Source organism: Toxotes jaculatrix, chromosome 9 (assembly GCF_017976425.1).
Source record: "Toxotes jaculatrix isolate fToxJac2 chromosome 9, fToxJac2.pri, whole genome shotgun sequence".
Lineage (NCBI taxonomy): Eukaryota > Metazoa > Chordata > Actinopteri > Toxotidae > Toxotes > Toxotes jaculatrix.
The window spans coordinates 23,648,625-23,669,797 of record NC_054402.1 but is presented as its reverse complement, the minus strand read 5'-3'; the positions used below and the strand labels follow the sequence as shown (position 1 = coordinate 23,669,797).

The window sequence follows — 21,173 nt, the reverse complement described above, 5'->3', positions numbered from 1 at the left end:
GGTACTGAGACAAGTCATTATATTGTGGGAGAGTCACGTACATGTGCACATGACGTTTCTCATTCCATTGTGTGATGTTTGAGTTGTGTGTACAGTTCAGACACTCAAATGTAATGGCACAGAGTGAATGTAATGTCGCACACTAGGTAGCAAATGGGGAGCAATTACAGACACAGCTTATCAACGCACCGTGTAGCGGTGAATTCCCCAGCCTCGCAGTGAGTGTATTTATGTGTGTGTCCTGTCATATCAGACGTTTGACGTTGACAGAACGTGTGTTTGTTAATTCTTTGCTCCAGTGGTCCTCAGATCCTTTTATTATATCCCTGAGTGTTTCTCTTGTCTGTTGTTGCTGCGACACTTCACTGCTCTGTCTTATTCTGTGACCATGTCGTGTCCAACCTGACACTTCCCCTCCTGTTCCTGCTCCTCTGTGCGTACACCTCTGTTTACTCCAAAGCTTTTAACCGACAGCATCAAAACCATGTGAGTGTTACGCATACATTCCTGTATAGAAAAAAACACACGTCACTTTCACAGGTTGGATTCTTTTTCTGTTTTTATTGGGCCATAGGCTGAATGATTGACAGATGACTGAGCACTGAGCACTAAGCTAAAGGATATTATGAAAGCACACACACACTTGGTCCATATTGAAAATAAATCCTCTGACTCACACATTATTACGTCAGTCAGTTATCCATTACTTGTTGCTCGTTTCCTCATTAGTCTTGGTTGGTAATCTTACCATAAAATATCTGAATAAGGCATGAGTGTTACATAATGTAGTATCATGCAATAATCTGTGATTTGAAGATTTTCATGGCGAATTATGTAAATTCTACATCGGGTTGTTGTGGAAAATGCAATTCACCAGAAGCTCCTTCCTTTTTTGTCAACAGGTAGTTGCGGGAGATTAGTGGATGGATTCTATTCATTTGCATGTAAAATGTCATGTCAAAATGGCAGGGGACAGGCAGCAGGAAGTCAGGACGGAGAACTGAGCCGGGCAGCAGAGCTGAGGAGGCTGTGTTTTTTTTTTTTGGGGTGGGGGGGGGGTCCAGAGAACAGGCAGGTGGAGTGGATCCAGTGAGGGATTCAGGCGAGGCAGGGGGGGAGACGGAGGGGAATGCTGCGGGAAGAAGGAGACAAGTATGAGCAGATCTGCTGAATAACAAGAACGGCTAGAATAAGACTGACTATGGAACAGAGTCTACAGTCTGGCAGGGCGTTGAGGTTGGAACCAGGTATTTATGGCAGAGCAGGATGATGGTGACGAGCAGCTGGTGGCCTGAGCTCCTGCGCACCTGTCCCCACTCCCGCAATCAGGCAACACAAGACAGGAACATAAAAAGAGAGAGGGAAAGGGAGAGGAGTGCAGGGCCTTTAGCATGGACTAGACATAGATTATGTGCTGTTTGACTTGTTTTACTAGCTGGTTGCTAAGTACCAACTAAAATGACACAACAGATGTCAGTTCCAGAGATGAAAACTGATGAAAACATATTGTAGCTCACCGTACCAGTTTGTTTAGTCAGTTTTATAGCTGGTAGCAGTGCAACACAATTCCTGTCTTTTCTGTGGCAAAGAAAAAGCTGTTTTAGTCTGCGTGCTGGTCCTGTTGGGTATGATGATTTTTCAGAACGTACGACACACTCAAACCACAGTCAGAATCAGTGTATAGTGTGAAAACAGGACACCTCTAGACTTGTTACCACGTGTGCTAATCACACGTGTTTTATAAAAAGCTACTTTGGTTGCCTAGTTAACAAGCCCACCGTGATATCAGTCAGATGAAGGCTAACAGCAGGAAATCACTTTCCAGGCCAACACAGAAATGAATCATGTCTAATTTGTTCTGCTGAAAAGTTCAGATGTGCGACCAGCTGTTAATGTAAGTGCTGAATCCCTCCAGTATGGGCACAAGAAGGTTTTTTCTATTCACCTGACTGTCCTCTGCATCTGAGCTGAGTAGTATGTGTGTCTCTGTTTGTGTCCAATAGGAGGGCGACTCTCTCGGGGCCATGGAGAAGGTTTGTCGTCAGCTGACCTACCATCTCAGCCCCCACTCTCAGTGGAGGAGACAGGGCCTGCTCAAGAGGAAACCTCAGGCCTGGTGAGTGTTTGCATATGTGTGTGTTTTGCGTGGTACAGTATGTGTCTTTGTTTCTGTTAACATCTCAGTGTGTCATCATCTGCTGCCCCTTTGGATGCCTTGGAAAAATCCACTCATGTCTCGGCCTCTTTCTTTTCTCACTCTCACTGATGCACACAGTTGGAGATGAAATCGCTTCCTTCTGTTTTACCTTCACTGTTTCTCTTTTCTTTTCCCTCTCACTGTCAGATAAAACCCCATCTTTATGACTCACATTATTGCCTAAATTATATTTTTATTTGAAATCATTTCAATTTCAGCGTGACTTCTTCAAACCAAGCAAAAGTCTGAATGTTGCTTGATGAGCGTGCTCTTGAAGTGTTAGCTCTGAGCTGTGGCTCTCATTTCTCTTCACTTTGCTGTGCAGCAGTTAGCCTTCTCCCCATTCTCCCTCCCTGCATTATGTAAACACCTCATTTTGAGGGTCTGCAGCCAAATGAAAATGGAGATTGAAATGGATTTGATTTATACAGCAGTGTTACACAATATGCAAATCAGCCATCAAAAGCAACTATAAACAACTAATCCATATGATTCTCCACTTCTGTAAAGTACGGTCAGCGAAGACGTTTGAAAGCTGTTCTCAAAATGAAATGTTTTATAAATGCAGATCACTGCCTTCACTCAGCAGGCGTGATGAAGCAGTATTTTAAGAGCAACCGGCTGTAAATAAATGTACTGTATATTCTGGGGGTAAAGCATAACACACATGGATTATCCTCAAGTGCTGAACAATTGCATGTTGCATAAAAATGTTTTACTTGATGATGGTTTTATTTGTTTCAGTTTAACTGGATGGTAAAACTGATGGAGGTGGAGGTTTGGAAGTGAAAGAGAGAATGTCACGTTTTGGCAGTGTGGACATACTAGTACTCATCTTCAGTCACGTATACTGGTTCATTAGACTGCTGCTGTGTTGTGCTGTGCAAATGCACACAGAGTATCGATTCACCTGCCCATTATTTTCTTGAGTAATAGATTCATTATTTATGATCCATAAGCTACTACGATCAGAGAACAGGGAAAATGTCTGGTTTTGTCTGACAAACATTCAGAAACACAAACATTTTCAATGGCCCGTTTCCCTTTACAACACTGACAAATTATTTAATGAGAGATTTTAATGAAAAATGGCTATACAGACATATTAACCACATCATATCAAAAGTTATAATAAGACACGTTTGTGTCTATAATTCTAATAAAATGAAAAGACTTTTTCTTTTCCCTGGACCTGCCTTCGCTGTAAAATCTGATCCCTGTGTGACGCTGCACAAACTAAATCCTACTCGGAAACATCCAGACCTGCTATAAAATACATCCTGGTGGGAGCAGATGGCAGCAAAATGACACTGTAGCAGGACACATTTGGAGAGAGGATTCCCCACCGCTGTGTGTTATGAACACCAGGTGTCAACTCCCCTAGAAAACAGTTTGCAGGCAAATGCACAAGTGTAGAGAGGGAAAAATAACAATTTGGTATGGGCCATAAGACTGGACCCCTGCTGAGTCTTTTTGGGTGTGTGTGTGTGTGTGTGTGTTGCGGCCTTCACAGTCAACAAAAGTTATAGAGTGGTTTGTTTTTTCTAAATGTCATCTCCAAAGAAATGCTGTTAAAGCAGTGTCTAACCTATAATGGAATTAAAGGATAGCCGGAGTTGAAAATGAAAATGAGTTTGGTAATTATCTTAAGTAATTCTGGACCGGTGGATGAGATTTAATCAACGCAGCGTTGCAGTCAGCACTTCAGGCTGTCATGAACTCCAGTCAGAGTGATTAGCTAGAGGAGGGGTAGGCCCCATTTACTCAGAGTCTCAGGGCAAGAGATGAGATTGAATCATCCTTCTGCATGGAGCACACGCCATTAACACCCTCCGCACACAGCACACAAACACACATCCTCATGCTAATTATGTCACCCCCTCCTCCTGGAGTCAACAAAAAAGAAAAATGTTTCTCCACAGATGAAAAACAGTTGAGAAGCACCATCCACCGATCGTCCCCTCACTTGTCTGTGACCCTTTTAATCACAAGTGTGCAGGGAGCAACGTCCTTATATCTTAAACTGGATGTAGTGGAGTTTTTTCTGTGAGGACAGGTGCTTGTCCCTATACTTGTTTTCATCAGCTTAGTGTGAAATTTTTTTTGCTTTTCTCTGTAGGCCTATTTGTTTATATTTTGTTATAAATAGTTTGCAGAACCATCTAGTAGAGGCCTCTGTTTGCATTTTACCCATGAATGTACACACAACTGACACTGGATTCCTTTGAGACTGAAGACAACCTAAAAATGTGATGAGTCTCAGAGAAGCTCTGAATTTTTCGGCAATAATCAGATTGATTTGATGATTTTATTTGTGATGGACATCAGAGATAATGATATCAACTGGAAGAGTCACTGTGGATCTTCAAATATATGTGTTCATGTTTGTGTATTCAGATCTGTCTGAGTTATGACTCTGAGATGGAGAAGGATTTTAGACTCAGATTCACCTTATGGGGTATCTTTGCTTCACCTTCCCCATGCGGAGGCCTGTGACTTTCTGTGTTGTTGTGTTGTTATCATCCTGAATGTCCATGTCTACTACAGACCCAATAGTTACAATATCGTCCACAACCCTGAGTTAAATTATCAAGGAGCATAGTAAATGTTTTTCCTTCTCAACCTCCCCTGTGATGTTAACCCCATCAGCACTGTGCTGCAGTGTAGTGAATGTCTGCTGGTTTTTCTTCCTCTGTGAATATTCTGAAAAACTTCATTAGATAAAGATGCATCCCCTCTATAGTCAGTTGTCCTGTACAGGGTAAGCTGCTCTACAAAGACTTATTCCCCCAAATCTGTTAAACAACATAGAACTAATTAACTATCAAAATCTGACACTATGAAATATATTCTGGGAATAACATGAGGGAACTGACCAGGCTATTAAATGTCATTGTCATGTATTCACACCAGAGGAGTTATTTTAATTTTGGATCTTTGTAATTTATTATATATTCATGATACAAGATATTTGTTGTCTTTAATCTTATATGCATCAGTGAATATATCAAATTAGCTTCACTATCATCTGTTTGTTTTGTTTCTTTACTAAAATAGTCTCTGACCTGGAGAGGTTTGAAGAAATCTTTTTCTTTTAAGGTTGTGTGCTTTTGAAAAGTAGTTAAAAGATTCCAAACCTTTACCACCATAACTATAGTGCAGTAAACTGTTGCATCATTATTTGCCGCCTGCCTAAATCTCACATCCAGAGGTTTAAACTCTGAATCATATGCCGTATCCCATTTCAGTATTCTGTCATACTTCACAAGGTGAAACCTTTTGCAGGTCTTAAACCAAACCCTAACAGCTACCTTGATCCATTGGTTTGGTTTATCCAGATAAGAAACCTGGTGTGGGTAGTTAGCTAATACAGACTGTGCATTAATTCTAAATCTGTCCATTTGACTGAATAGTCTGGGTTGCACCAGCATACCTGTGGTCTTAGCTGAGTGGCAGTATTGTGGTCCTTGATGCATGAAAGGGAGATTTCACCCTTATCTTTAGATAACTGTAGGATCCTAGATTTAATCTGGGGCCTCTTATTGTTCCATACAAATATTAAGATCATCCTGTTCCACTCACTGAAGTCTTTAGCAACAGGAAGTGACTGGAATAAGTAAAGAAACCGGGAAATTACATTTATTTTTATTGTTTAAATTCAGTTTGACGTGTCTAGTTGCTAAACTAAAAGACTAAGACTATTGTCTTAGTGACAGGACCCTAGTTACTTTCATATATTTTTTTTGTTGGGATGCAAACTCCCAGATACTTAATAGCAGAGGAGCCCTATATTGAGTCTTCTTTGCAAATCAAAGTATTTGGAACTTGTGTGTGTTCAGTTTATATCCTGACTATGAGCCGAATAGTTTCAGGAGGGACATCAAATTGTCTGGGTTTCTCCGAATAAACACAATGTCTTCTCCAAATAAGCTTATCTTATATTCAGTGTCCCCTATTAAAGTCCTGTTAATCTCTGGATCCTCCTTTGAGTTAGGGGGTCTATAAAGAATGCAGAAAGGATGGGGCCAGGTGAGCAAGCTTGGAGACAACCTGTCCAGCTTGATGGATCAGGGTAGGAGCCCATTAATTCTTTTTCTAGCAGTGAGGGCGTATTGATCTCATGCATTGAACTGATCTCACACCGAAGCCAAATTGCTCTGGTAATTGGTAAAGATAACCCCACCCAACTAGACTGATTAGCACTCTCTAACCGCAGGGTGTTCGCCTAATATTCACCCCACATCCGGTCCTTGTCTTTCTTGGACAAGCCCCGTTTGGTCTGGATCTGTTAGTTCAGAGATAAAATGTTCAGTCCCTTGTCCTCTTTAGGGACAATTGATGTAACTGTCTGTCATTCACTGATGAAGCCACTGGATCCAGATGTTTTGTTCGCTTTCATTCAGGAGACAGCACCGTCCAGATGGGTGATGGTTATCTCTTCAGTCAGTGCACTGTTCTGGTGGTCACCTATTGTATAACCTCTCAGTTTGTTTGAGTTTGAAGCTTCACAGCCTTAGGGCCAGATTTTAGTTTAGTGAACCTCATTTTTTTACTCATTTTCTTCATCATAGATGCTACTTATTTCCTGTCAGATGCATTTTAGTTGGGCCAATACTTGTGGAGTAGATCACTGAGTTTCTAGGTTCTTCATTTTTGACTGTAGTTCTAATAAGTATCCATGTTTCTCCTTTTTCGACTATAAGGAGTGAAAGCTATAGGTTTACCTCTTAGCGCTGCCTTCCAGGCATCTCACGTCTCTAATACTTATCTTGCATTCGCTTATCATGTCTGTCTGTGATTGAGATTTAAAAAAAAAAATCCAATCTGGTTTATTCTGTGCGGTGAGGGGAGCAGTAAGTAAATTGCTTTTCTGTGGAGTGTAGGTCCCTCCATACCTCTATCATGCCAGATTTTTTTCAGTTTCTGCATGATCAATGAATTTTGGTTTAAAGTTCCAGATGACTCTTAGATTAATAAATTTAATATTTTTTTGATAAACTATCAATCATGACCTGGTATATATATACGTTTAATAAAGCAATTTCTTTGTGGTCTATCCTACTTTTAACTAGAATATAGTGACCTTACTCATATTTCATTCACAGTGAGATAGTGATGGTGTTTTTAATGGCCCATTAAAACCTGACAGATATTATTATTGAACTTGGATATAGACAGCTATGAAAATATAAACAAAACAGAACACAATGAATGTAAAAAAACAAACCTGACTTCCATAACTGGGGTTAAACAGCTGTGCTCCTTAAATCTGAGGGGTGGTTTAAGGTAAGAGCCTCTCTTTGGAGTAAGCAGTGGGATTGGTCCTAAAACAGCAGCTAACAGCTTTCTGCTCTACTCCCGCAGCTTCATGATACCATCTTATCTTGAGCTAAAAGCTGGTCAGTATGTCCATTCAGAAAGAGAGGAGAGGTTAAAAGCTACGTCGGAATAGTTCCAGATTATCAGACCAGACGCTCTATCACGGCTGTTGATATCAGGTCTTCTGGGAGCTGTGGGGCGAAAGCACGCAGCTTCTGTCCTGTTCGCTGATAACGCCCGTCTAATTTCTCCTATGCTTTCTTATATGGCTTTGGAGTTGGGCTGGGTTCTCTGTCCTGGGCACTGTGAAACCCTTCCACAGCCTCGTTTGCGTTATTATAGATACTAGATCCACTATTCAGAAATACCTTAGTTGTAGTTGACCTAGACTACTAGATTTGTCTTTGTATAAAAACCTATGTCTTTTTCAGTTTTGGGTTTTGTACTCTAGAGTGACCACTGTGGATCTTTGTGTTTGCAGCCCCAGAGCTCTGTGGCAGCGCTGTATTTTCAGTTTGGTCTCACCCGTTGTGGTCAGCTCTGACTTCAGAAATTTGGCCACAAATTCCATTGTGTTATTTCACCGAGCTCCACCAAGTTATGTCACTTTTGTCTGCATGGATCCCTGTGCCTGTTTCATTTGTCGATTTCTTGTAACGCCTCTTCAAGTCCAAGGTTGCAGACATCTGTTCTGGCATGACACTCATCATTTTCCTCAGCTCGTGTTGTTGTGGTTTTTAAGTCTTCCCTGATATCTCCCAGAGATGGTCTAGGTACTAGAAGGATCCACTAATTTGATGGATGATTGATGTTTAAATGTTAGCTAATAATTGGGCTCATCGACAGACGTGTAAAGTGGACAAATAATAAGACTCAAAATCACCACTGATGTGAGATTAGATGATATTTTATGTGTTCTTCTCCTTTTTATTTTCCATGATATTATGTCAGTGTTTCAGATTTGATTTATAGTTAAGATCCTTTTTACAATGAGATGTACAGTTTAGAGAAAAGTGAGAAAAAAGAGTGAGGTAGTTTGGCATAATATTCAGAATACCAAGCATGAGAAATGTTCTGCTTTTTATTTTGTTTTGTTTTCATTGTAACAACCCACTAAATAATAACATAATATTCATTTTTGAGTAAACTATTCCTTAAAATACATAGACATAGATCATATCTCTGACATGGCGTCAGTGATCTGAATGTCTTTAAGGGGAACTCCATCGATTTGACTCACCAAAGTCTGGTTTTAGGTGTTGCGGAGTACGATGCATATGTGGGAAAAAGTTGCATAAAGTCTTTCGTGGCTCCAGAGGGAGCTGTGTGAAGTCAAGTGATGTAACTGGAGTCGGTGTTGCCTGGGGCTGAAGACTACAAATTTAAAGATGAAAAAATAAAATCTGGGGGTTTGGAGTCAGAAAGAAGTGACCTCCCCAGACTTCCCCCCAGAGTTCTCCTCAGGTTTGATCATTGTTTTTAAAACTGTCCTTCATGAGAACGACTGTGGTTTAGGAATGCAGAGCTAAATCAGATGAGTACTAGGACAGGTCAGTCACTCCAGCACCCTAACATTTCCTGTTAGTGACTGTGCCAAACAGCACAATTTCATTTTTGGTAAAAGGTCTTCAGTTAACACTAATGACACAGACGGCACTTTGAGAGTGAGGCTCAAAAAACACAGTCCTTTCAAATTAAAAATAATTTCCATTTGCCGCTTTTAATAGTCATACTGTCAAACTGTAGTCACACTGAGATTAAACTGTCAGACAGGTTAAAGAGATTTTTAATTATGTCTGTGGTAATTAAAACAGATATTGGCACAAAGAACATCTCACTATTACAAAGGTCTTAAGAGTCTGTCTCTAAATAGGAGTTTGTGTATTGGTCTTTAGTTATCTTTAACCTCCCAGCACACGTTACTGTAGCCTTCGTGAATAGTTTTAACCATAAATACTGATAATGAAAAATGTGTCTCTCCCTTTCTAAGTGTATGTGTGTGTGTGTGCTGTGGATTTTATATGCTACATGTTTCTTCAGTCATCACAGTTACTGCCTGTAGGAACAGAAATGTACTTTTGTTCCTTTACCTGTTTTTTTTTTTTTTAAATATTGTGGGTTTGTGCTACGTATTCACCGTGTGTTGATTTGTTCTATAGATGGCAGTCAGCCTTGTGTGTGTGTGTTTGTGTGTGTGTGTGTGTGTGTGTGTGTGCGTGCATGCGTGCGTGTGTGCGTGTGTGTATGTCTGCTTTCGTATGATCTTTCCATACAGTATCTGTCTCCAGCTCCTTGTTCCCACTGTGTAACAGCAGGGTTACTCTGCTTTTAGCTTTGTGCATCTCAGGTGTCCACAATTAAAGGGACAGTTCACCTATGCCACATATGACATATGACACAAACGCTCACTCACTGCAGAAATAAAACTCCTAGAAACAGAAAGCGACAGCTTTCATCTCCCAGCAGCTCTGTCATTGCCACTTTAACTCCTAAAATCAGCATCTTGTCATGCCTGGCTCTCTTACCTCTCTTGTATATTTACCACTCAGAAAATATGAGCCAGTGTTTCTTCATGTCTTCCTACAAATCCCTTTTCCATATTAACCTTAGATCTTAGATCAAAACCAGCAGAGAGACATTTTCTGAAAGCACAGCTTCTGAGTGTATGTGTCTTCAAATATGGGTTAGCCCCAGGTGGTTCTCAGTTTCCATCTGCTCAGAAGTGAAAAATACGCCTCATTTTTGTGCTTGATTAAATAAAATGATAAAATATAAAGGTTTCTCCCCTAAAGGCCTCTCCAGTTAAGTCCAGTCTTCCTTATTACTAACCTGATTACTGTGTTCATCTAACATGGGAACTTGAAATACCATATTATAAATTATACATTAAAATAATACATTTAAATTGAAATTCATAATGATTCAGCTGGGTCTCTGAGCCTCACATAGCAGAACATTTATCATCCACACATAATCAGAACATAATGTACATGACATCTTTGCTGTCCTAATCCACACACAGATTAAGCAGTCAGTAGGATCAAACTCCCTGGACTGTAAACCACACATTTAAATTCCACCACAGTCGTAGACCTTATTTAACAAGTGAAGTTGGTTGGAAAACCACAACAAACCATAACAAATACTGTGGCTTTACCACAAACTTGGCTTAATATCCAGATGTTACGCAGAGCTGCCGACATTATGCCTCAGATATTTTAGACTCACATCTGTTTTAGTAAGAATAATAAAGATAGAGATGAATAGGAGGGAAAGAAATGACCAAATATTTACTTGCACTAATGCAAAGGGCTCCTGATCTGTCAGGCCTAAACTTTTTTATCAGCAGGGAAATACTTGTGAAAGTAAAAGAAGATGAGGACATTTCTAATCCTCCATGAGAAATTTTCTCTTCTGTGAAACAAAGAGGATTTCAGAGTAATTGGCCTCTTTTGGATAAAGAGACTCAAAAAGCTTTCAGTTTCAGTGCTTTTTAACTCCAAGGTTCACGTCTTACATCATTGACAGTGTACTGGACAAAGAGGGGTGTGTGATCAGAACCAGCTGGGCCTGGCAGCTCGGGCTCTGGATCTGGTCTGAACTTTTTTTTTTTTTTTTTTTTTTTGGGTCAAGGTGATTGATCAAAATCCAAAAAAAAAAGATGTTTCAGTAGTCCAGCTGGACATCGTTGCTGTTTGGGAAGGACCGTATATAAAATGTAAATAAACTGGGTGTCAGTTTGTTATTGTCTATTCAGCAGAAGTAGACGTGATTGTGAATCATGAAAAAAAAAAGGCAAAGATTAACAAGGCTTACTGTTCCCTGTCTGGCTGCTTAACAACAGCTCCTTTCAGTGTGCTCAACAAGTCCTCTCAGTGGTTTGAAATGAGGCAGCTGCACAGCTGAATGTCTGAAGCAGCCAGCAGACCTGGTCTCCTCTCTGCCGAGGTCTGGGACCCCTGCGGAGAAAACAGTGAGGTAAACACTGTGGCAGTATATATTCTCATATATTCTTGAAGTCGTACTCCGGGTGGGAAGTACTGGCCTAGAGTCAGAGAAGCTGATGGAAACAAGAAAAACTCAACAGGTGATGAGGACACACCAACATTATCCTCAAGTATCATCAGAACCGATCGCTGAGGTACAAGCCCAGAGACTTCAGTCAGTAATTATACTTATAACTTAGAATTGGAGGTTGTTGCAGAGTTATACTGTGGATGAGTGAAACACTGATAAGTCTGGAGAACCATTCTGCTCCACAGCACGTGAGCCAGTCAGTGGAAAATTATTGCAGGGCAGTGGAGAAGCAGTCTGCTTAGCAAATGTTGCTCTTCACTTTTACTGACTAAAGTCAATACATTAGCTGAATGGGGTCCAGTACAGCTTCCCCTGCCTTTAGGAACAGCAAGCCAAAAGGCAGCACCAGGCAAGATGCTAACTGACCGAGTAAACAACTGCCTGTCTGTCGATCGTCTGGCTCTGGATCTGAATCTGTCTGTCTCCTCTGAGTCTTTCATTTCTTTCTTTTTTTTTTTTTCCAAAAGGCTCGTTTAATTTTCATGGTGTTGGAAGGGAAATAATGAGGTCTTGCTGAGGTTTTACTTGACCACAACATTGTTTGCCATGGAAACGCATATACGCCTGCACACACACAGACCTACATCTAGCTCTGTCTGTGTGTCTGTCTGCCTCTGTACCCGTCTGCCAGCTTGCCGTCGTGTCTGCCGCCTGCTGACTGGCTGGCTGTCACGCTGCCACACCAACAGATTTATTGGCTGCCTCCCACCTGTGCTCTGACAGCCAGCAGAGAGAGAAGTTGAGCGTTGACTCAGGATCTCTGGGCCTCTCCCTGCTCCATCTTGCCCCTTCATTTCCCTTGACTGCTTCGTCTCACCAGCAGGCAAAACCAGCAGGGTGGATATCTGCTCTTATAGAAAAATATATTTTCAAAAAACGTTGCGTCTGTGTAGGAGTGAGAGACATCAAGAGTTACACAGGCAGTTAAAGATGCTTGATGATTAGTCTGAAGTAGCTGCTGGTTAATACTCCACGAATATTGGATATTCAGATATCCCACAGCCACATTTCAGCAATGTGATTAAAATATGAAGGACTTTTGTGATTTGACTGAAACCCCTGTCAGACAGAGGAGCAGCACAAGCAATTATTGGAAATGTAGCATTGCCAGTTTCTAACCCATTTTCCTGTCTGTAGGAAGTCATTGATTTGCCAGCTTGAACCCTTTCACACTCGATCACCGCTGCTGTTGTTGTGAACCTACCGCAAGCATTTGTTTACAGCGATTGGCCGTGGAAGGAAGCTCGGACTGTGGAGGAAGTTTGACGTTTTTACTTGTATTTGTTGATAAAAGCATGGTGAAGCACTGCAAGCTTTACAGAGACCTGCTAGTAATGCAGAGCAGCTAAAGCATCTCATCTGTGGACAGGAGTGTGTTTTTTTTTTTCTGCTGGAACCAGCTACCTGGTGGTGAGAATGAATCAAAACATTAAAGCTGTAGGCAGTACAACCAAAACAATGAGCTAAAAGATGCAAAAATGCAATGTGAACATACAGATTTTTAAATGTTTGCCTGTTAAAAACATGTGGTTGCCAATTAAATTCTGAATATATATATAAAGATGATTTTCTATAGCTTTTATCAGCTCAAATAAAAAAATAAATAAGTAGCCTGTTATGATGTATGTAGCATTTGTTGATGTCTTGGACCTATCGGCGTGTCATTGTGATATATTTGCAGATGCTGTCGCAGCAGCAGAATGTCTCCTGGGTATTTTGTGCCAGTGTTCATTACCTTGAAATCATGTCACTTTCATTCAGAGCTTTCGTACCAGCATTCAGATTGTCTATTTTAAACAGAGATTTCAGTCTTTCTTTCTCACCCACCCCTCAGTCAGCTTTGGTCAGTTTGCTGCTCCGGAGGGAGAAAGAAGGAATTGGTCTCTGTGACTCTCCTACAGTTGTTGGGTTTTTTTCTGTGTTTAAAATGTTATCAATGGGGGTAAGAAAAGAACAGCACGACAGTTTTATGTTGGATTTGCTCTTTAAGCAGGACAACAGCTCTGGTGTCTTTTTTGTCCTTGTCTTGCCCCTCCATTTTCCCCTGTTATTGTTCTCAGTGTAAATGCTGCTTTCATGCATTTCAAGGCCTGTTTCTTCCTTTTGACTGGTATCCACGGAGTGAGTAGACCTGTGTTACTGTGCATAAAAGAGAGGTGTAAATTAATATTTATCCTGCATTTAAAAAATGACTTTTCATTTTATCTTGACACTGTTTTCAGTCCCTGTTGTTTGGCCTCACTTGAGTTCATTGCAGCTGTGAACTTTTGGCTTCAGATATTAACACAGGCCATAACTGGTGGAATGTGGAGATGAATGAAATTTCAAAATTAATCTGAGCATTTCTAAAGCACTTAGATTCATTCTCTTCCTCCATTTTCTCATTTTAATCGTTTTTCTCTTTTCCTTGACTCGTCCTCTGAATCATTCTCTCTGCCCAAATTGTACACCTCTGCCTTCCCTCGCCGAGCCGCATTGTCACCCTGAGGCTGTTGCTGGCTTTACAATAACTCTGTGTGTTCACAGCACACAGAGGAGAGCAAGGAAAACAATGAAACACCCATTTCTAAAAATATATGAGATTACGACAGAACCATCGGCGATGCTGTGTGAGTAGGAGATGATAAAAGATTCAGTAGAAAAGGTGACTCAGGCGGATTATGCTTTTGATAAATTTTAATGATCTGCTCTCACAGGACTTAGAGGGAAAAAAAAAGCTGTGAATTTTTGAATTTGTGAGTTCAGATGGTGTAACGGAGCACATGTCTTTAATCCCACCACTTCCTTTTCTCTTCAGCACGTCTCAAAAAGCTCAAAGAGCCCTAAAGCTGTGGACTGTCCACATTTATCTATAACACATATACTTGTCCTAACATATACACCCATTCAGAAAAAATGATAATTCCTTTTGCATTATGCAGCGCTGTCATATAAAGTATTGTGATGAAGCACAGAAATTCAAATGTAACCTTTGCTGTGCGTCCATGATGTAGGCTAAAGCTCACAGCTGTATGGCGACATCGTGCCACACCAGTCATGCTTTGAATGCACTGGCATGGCTGAATATGAATATGAATCAGATAAAACAGGACCCATGGTTTGCCATTTCCATCTCCAGCCCGGCCTCCTCCACAATACAACACCGTCATCTGTTTGTGTCTCAATGTGACTCATGTTTATTCCCAGTGGACCACTGACCTCTTGTAGCTGTGTGGATAATGGTGTTACCCACTGAGCTCCACTGCTGCCTGACACAGATAAAGACACTTTGTACAGATCGGCTCTCGGTTGTTCTCACTATATTTTGTCGATGAATAACTGAATTGACGCCAACTGTTTGAGTCACAGTTGGCTTTCTTCTTCACATGATTGAGCTAAAACTTATAACTGAATAACTGAAGTTTACAAAAGTGTCCCAGATTCTTTTCTTTAAGACAGTATGTTGGGTTTAAATTACTTTCACATGGATTTTATGTTTATTTGTCATCGCATGGAAAAATCGCTATGGGAGGGTGTTGATGTGATGAGAGAGAGAGAGAAAGAGGCTGCTGTACTGAATGCACTGCCAGGAGGTGTGCTGTAGCTGGTCTTTGATGCACATGAAACAATCACACATAGGGGCTTAAAACAACACATGAAAGCAGCCCCAAGAGCCATGACGAATTTAACACACTGCACGTCCCCATCAGTCATGTTTCAGGCACTACTGACACCAGGGCAGAGCTGCACACATACACTTAAAATGACAAGACATTACATTTTATTTAGATTTTATGAATTTCTTTTATTATTTATTGTAGCATTAGAAATATGAATGGTTGGTTTAGGAGGCATTAGATCAGTCAGCCGTGGTAGATCTGGCAGCAGCTGTCTTCAGTGATAATGTGCTGAAAGGTTCTAATGTGTGTGGAAATAATAGGATGAACATTTAGGTTTAAAGTTGCATAGTACATAGTATTTACGTCCATAATTCAAACACTGTACCTAAACATTTAGCAGACAAGGAGCAATATTAGTGTTTATTTGGTGTCATATTAGTGTGAATGTAAATCTAGTATAATGCTCTTCTTTTAGCTTTGGATTTGGTCTCCACCAGTTCCTGAGAAAATGCACTCTCTTTAGCTGCCAGATGCTCAGCTATGTTCATCGAGTAGTCGCTGACTTGTCCGTTTTTTTCCATTGAAACCAAAACAATGAGCTAAAAACTTTCTGTAGAGCTGTAGAGTTGACTGATAGCTCTCTACTGTGTTAAAATATTGATTATGTCAAAGATGAAAAAGGAGCTGCTGATTATGATGCAGATCAGCCCTCAAAATAATAAATAAATTATTTTTGTACTTTTAGAATCACATTTAGCCAAACAAGCATGCAACTAATTCCTATCGCAATAGAGAAATCTCGCACTGGCACCTAATGTCTGTCTTCCTTCAAAGGAACTAAAGATATAAAAGCTGGTGCCATCTGAGCAAGAAAGGTACTCAAGTGGGTCACCTGGACAAGAGGGAACAATAGACTTGATGCTGGTGTTAAAGCAGGAGATGAACTAAAGACAATTAGACAAGTGGTGTCAAACCAGTGTCGCAGAGAACAGTGTGTTTGCAGGACTTTCCTTCACCTGAACACTCGAGCAGCTGGTTTCCCTGGCTCCACCTCTGTCGTTGAAATTGGCCTAATCAGTGTAATCAGATGCTGCAGTGATTGCTTGGAATCTGACTGAGCATAAACGCAGCACCTGATGGCACATGATTAGAAACTGAGCAAGAAGACTGCAGTGGAGCTAGTGATGTGTCTTTAATATGTCACAACCGATCATTCAGACAGAGAATAGTACTGCATCTGCGATCAAATGTTGCTCCTGCTCGTCTGTTGTTCCTTAACAGTAACAACCTAACCTCTCACACCCTCTGTGCTACCTTTGCAAACCTCATTCGACAGGAGACGAAGGAGATGAGGATGTTTTCTCACCTCCACTGTTACTGAACTGGAGAGGAGGCAAAAGGAGACTTGCCATCTTTGGTGTGCACACACACAAGCTGACTGGGTGATAAATGATCTGTGGAGGAGACGGAAACACAGGCAGACAGGCAGAGGAGAAATAAGGACAGAACTGTGGAATGCACTGTATATTAAGACCCTATTCTAATAACTCTTACACATTTCGTGTCTGGAGAGGGGGCAGTGGTGAAAAGTTGATGCGTTCACCTGGATTCACCTTGTGAGCCTGCTGCAGGAAACAAGTGGGTGGTTTCAGATCTTATGGAGGAAGAAATCAAACAGAGAAGGAAGACCATGCATGACAGATAAGATAAGGCAGAAAGATCCCGTCAGACAGGGACAGGCACAGGGAGGATGATACATCATGGAGGTGAAATAGAGTTAAGCCTTGTGGTGACGCAGTGATGATGAGCAAAGGCAAAAATGGCATTTTCAGAGATGTGATATGAAATCCAGGCGATGACGAAGTCCCTGTTGTATCGTTATACTGTCTACATTTCCGGGGATAAGTGCAAGAGCAGCTTATGACTCTCAACATATTGTTTCCTCATTGTGATAATTGAAGGCACGTAGGTAATCAGACTATCAGCATGGGAACGTTGGGCCTGACTGATTCCCTATGGTTTCAGATAGCTTGCTGGAAATTACTGCTCTGTATTTGCTCTCGTTATAATAGACGAGCGTTATACTCTCTGACTCTGTATCAGACCATGTTCTGTTCCGGTCTGAGAAAGAAGCAAGAGAAAGAAAGTGACCTCAGGGTAAATAATGATGCCCCCACAGAGGTACAGGAAGAGTTACCAGTGTTTATGCATGTTTAAGCCGAATAATGTGTTTTATGATCTGAGGGCCCTGATGTGAAAACACTATGGATAAGGTCTGGTTAGTTTTAGGCACAAAAAGGTTAGGTGTAGGTTTAGGTACACATTGTGGTGTGGTGTACGATGAATACTTTGTTAAGGTTAGAGGAACTTTGTTGTCATGGTTACAATAATAAATGCGTGGGTACGATGAAGGAGCAGTCATGGTCTTGGTTAGAAAAAAAATGATGTTGGAAAGAGAAAACAAACAGCAACATCAGACTTTGGTGCCAAAGTCTGATGTTTGGTTGTCTCATCCATTCATCCCGACCTCCTCACTGCACAGACTCTGTCACTCCGTAACAACGTCACATGACTTCCTCCTTCGCTCCGGCCATTATTACTGCAGCCACCAAGGGAATTAGTCTCTTGAACGTAAAAACATGTCGTTTTGGGGCCCATGCCGAAATGACTGATGCTGTTGTTCTTCTTGGGAGGACAGTCTCATCAGTTAGCAGGACAAATGTCCCGATCTTGAGTAGTTGTGGTTGGGCAGGCTATGCTCTACACAACTTTGTTAACTTTACTCTGCTCTGAAATCAGGATGGTTTGTCACACATGTATGTTCCCACAGTTATTACAGATGTGCCCAGATGTTGAGGTAACTAAAACTACTCCAGTGTCCGGCTCCGTCCTGCGGTCCTATATTTGGGATTACTTCATCAGTTAGAATTTGAGTGTTAAATCTGCCAGTGTTTTCACTGCAAATGTGCTGTGCTAGAATAAAAAGCCTGACAGGAGTAGCAGCAGAAACTACTTGTTGAACCTCTGAAGTAACTATATATCTGTAAGTGTAAAAAGTCACAGTTCATATCCTTGTATGTCACAGATGGTATACCAGCCCTCGATCCCACCATCGTGCTGGTTGTTGTTCAGACAGGGGTGGATGACCTCCATTTGAAGCGGGCGTGCGTCTTTCTCTGTAGCGTGGGATTTTGGTCTGTGGCCAAATGCATCACGAGCTCTCCCAGCATTTCATCTGCTTTTTATTTGCACTCTTCTGGTCTTGCCTGTTTTCTGTTTATTGCTTTAAACTGTACGGGGCAGAGCGTTGCTGCAAATGGTAGCTTGTCTGGATAAGGCGAGTGGGAGGGGTGAATATGGGGAAATCCCCAGACATTTCTTCCCCACGCTGATAACACATCAGACGTAGACAGTCTGCAGGTTGAGATGTGTATAACTTAATTTTCTTGCATTGTATAAAGCCACTTGTGTGTGTGTTTCCTGTCGAGTCCAGAAAAACACTTAGTCCAGACAGAAGGAGCTGGGCTATGAGAGGGGAGGAACGGTTGAGCATGGGAGGAGAATATGAGCTGTAACGATTAGATCAGCGGTCTCAAACCACGTGTAACGGAGAGCCGAGGGCATCGCTACACCAGCTGTGTTAACTAATTAGCACAGTTTCTCTGAGAGAGGAGGAAACGGCCTGCTGCATAGAGTTGGGTTGGTGCACAAACCTCCAGGGTCTCTGTGGGAAGTGGTTTTAGACCACTTACTCAGACAGTGAGGGGTAGCCTCATCAGCCCCAAGGTGCTTCTATCAGTTCATATGCATTTATTTGCAAGAAGTGACTTACTGTCACAAACTTTTCAATAAGAAATATTTTGTAACTTTATATATTTGTAAAGGACTATGTACAATATTAAATGGTACATAAATGCTGCCCCTTGATGTACTGTACCAGACTATGGATGGCGTTGCTTTACATTTGTCTGTCTATCAACAAACCCTATGAAAAGACCGAAACCAGCAATGTGTTAGTCCATCTCTTAACACTTTCTGACATCCCTGTCCTGACTATGACTCTCTTGTCCCTTGACATAGCCAGTGGCTTTCACGTTTGGTCCCTGTTACAGATCAACCACAGTTCTGAAATATGTACTGTATGTGTAATAAGATGTTTGATGTATGAATCTTGTAGCAGTTTTAGCTCATTGCTTTGGTTTTAGGGCCACAGCATCTCTGTTGTGGTCCACTCTAACTCCTCTCACCGCTGTGAGAGACAGACAGACAGACAGACAAACAGCAGACAGACAAAGTTTGCTGATAGCTGGTAAACATAGTGGAGCATTTAGCAGGTAAAGAGCCAGATGTTTCCCTCAGGAGCTGATGGAGAGCAAACACAGTTAAAAGGAGAATGAATATTGAACTTACCCTCTGCATGTGGTCAGAAACAAGATTCCAAATGAATGTCAATGTTGCTGCGTGTCACTGGATGTGTATATAAGCCAGTGTTTGCTAACACATTAGTCTTATCAACTTTATAAGGTGATAATCAAGGTTGTGTTTTCAGCTTGTTCTGCTTCCTTCAGGTGACCAAAACATGAATTAATGCAGGTTTAACTTTGTACCAGAGGTGGTTATGTGCTCTGTTCGCTATGTGCTTTTCCTGATGCTAATTTTCAAGTGTGAGATCATCCTGATGTTACAGAGAGCAGCTGTTGCAGGCACTTCATTATCTGTATTTCCCACAGGAAGAGTGTTAAGGTGTTGGTGGTGACAGTGATGCAGGGGAGACAGACTGGAGTGGAAAAAGCCAACTGAATTACACTGAGTTCTGTGGAAACCCTGTTACTGCTTTTTATTTGCCAGTTTGGCTTAATACACAGCACAATAGTATACAATATCTACCAACTGGAGTACAACTGATAAGTGTTTAGGTGTGAGGTGAAGTGATGCAGTGATGTAAAAACCTACACCACAGTCTTGTTTCAGTCACATTTGACCTGGAGATTAACTTGAAAGGGAACTGCAGCAACATGTTGAGGTCAGCTCAGATCACAGACTGCGTGGTTCATGAGAGACTTCTTCAAATCCCATCACAGAAAGGAGCGTACATAACAGACAAACACAAGAGTGATGTGAAAAGGGCGGAAACCAAGTGAGCGTTACAGTATCCAGACTGTTAACATGTTATCTGTGATGTCGTGGCTTTAGGCTAAAAAAAAAAATGCAACCGTACAGCTTTTAATTTAAGAAGATGATATATTGTCAGCACGTACATCTCTTTTTTATGTTTTCATTTTGTTTGTCAGAGTCACAGGATATGGCTGGGGTATGGCTGTATGGCTGTTAGTGTGTTAGCTGCACACAGTCATGGTGTGTACCTAAACACATTTACTGAAGCACTGCACTTACATACAGATTTGAGGTACTTGTACTTTGACCAGCTATAATATAAAATGGTAATTAATGCAGTAATAATAACCCAGTAATATAATGTAACAGTGACAAAGCACATTGCAGTAAACAGTTGGAAAAGCACTGGTTTAAACAACTAAATTCATGATCTGATGAGTTCTGTTTATTTCAGTTCATTTGTGAACTCACAGTCACAGTATTAAGCAGGCTGCCACACTGTCATGACTCAGTGGGACATGTGAATAGAACAGAGCCAGTGTTCATGTTATTACTAACACCTGTGCTTTTCCTCTTATGACAAGTCAAAATGTCTGCTGTGAAACCCGACTGATGTCGGTAGATTGGCAGCTTGACAAGCTGTTGCGTGCTTTGCCCAAATCTCAGCCAAAGATATAACCCAGTGACAGATGACTCTGTGTGACCCTTGGGAAACTGAGTCAAACTTTGACCCATGTTCACTGCTCAGCTTCGGGCTGCTCTGGCCTAGATTCCTCTCGAGTCTCTCTGGTTTGTGAATAAATAAATATATTCAGCTGTCAACTGATGATAATGGTTGAATCCCACAGTCTGTACCACAGTTGCTT

The 21,173-nt window shown here is 41.3% G+C and overlaps 1 protein-coding gene across 1 annotated transcript in view; it reads left to right on the top strand.

Moving 5' to 3' along the window:
• The window catches only part of lrrc75a (leucine rich repeat containing 75A), a 43,273-nt gene that overhangs the window by 19,514 nt on the left and 2,586 nt on the right, over nt 1-21,173 (top strand). The window contains exon 3 of the mRNA XM_041045738.1: nt 2,004-2,116. Within this exon, the coding sequence (XP_040901672.1) occupies nt 2,004-2,116 (113 nt within the window). The remainder of the gene's footprint in view (nt 1-2,003; nt 2,117-21,173) is intronic.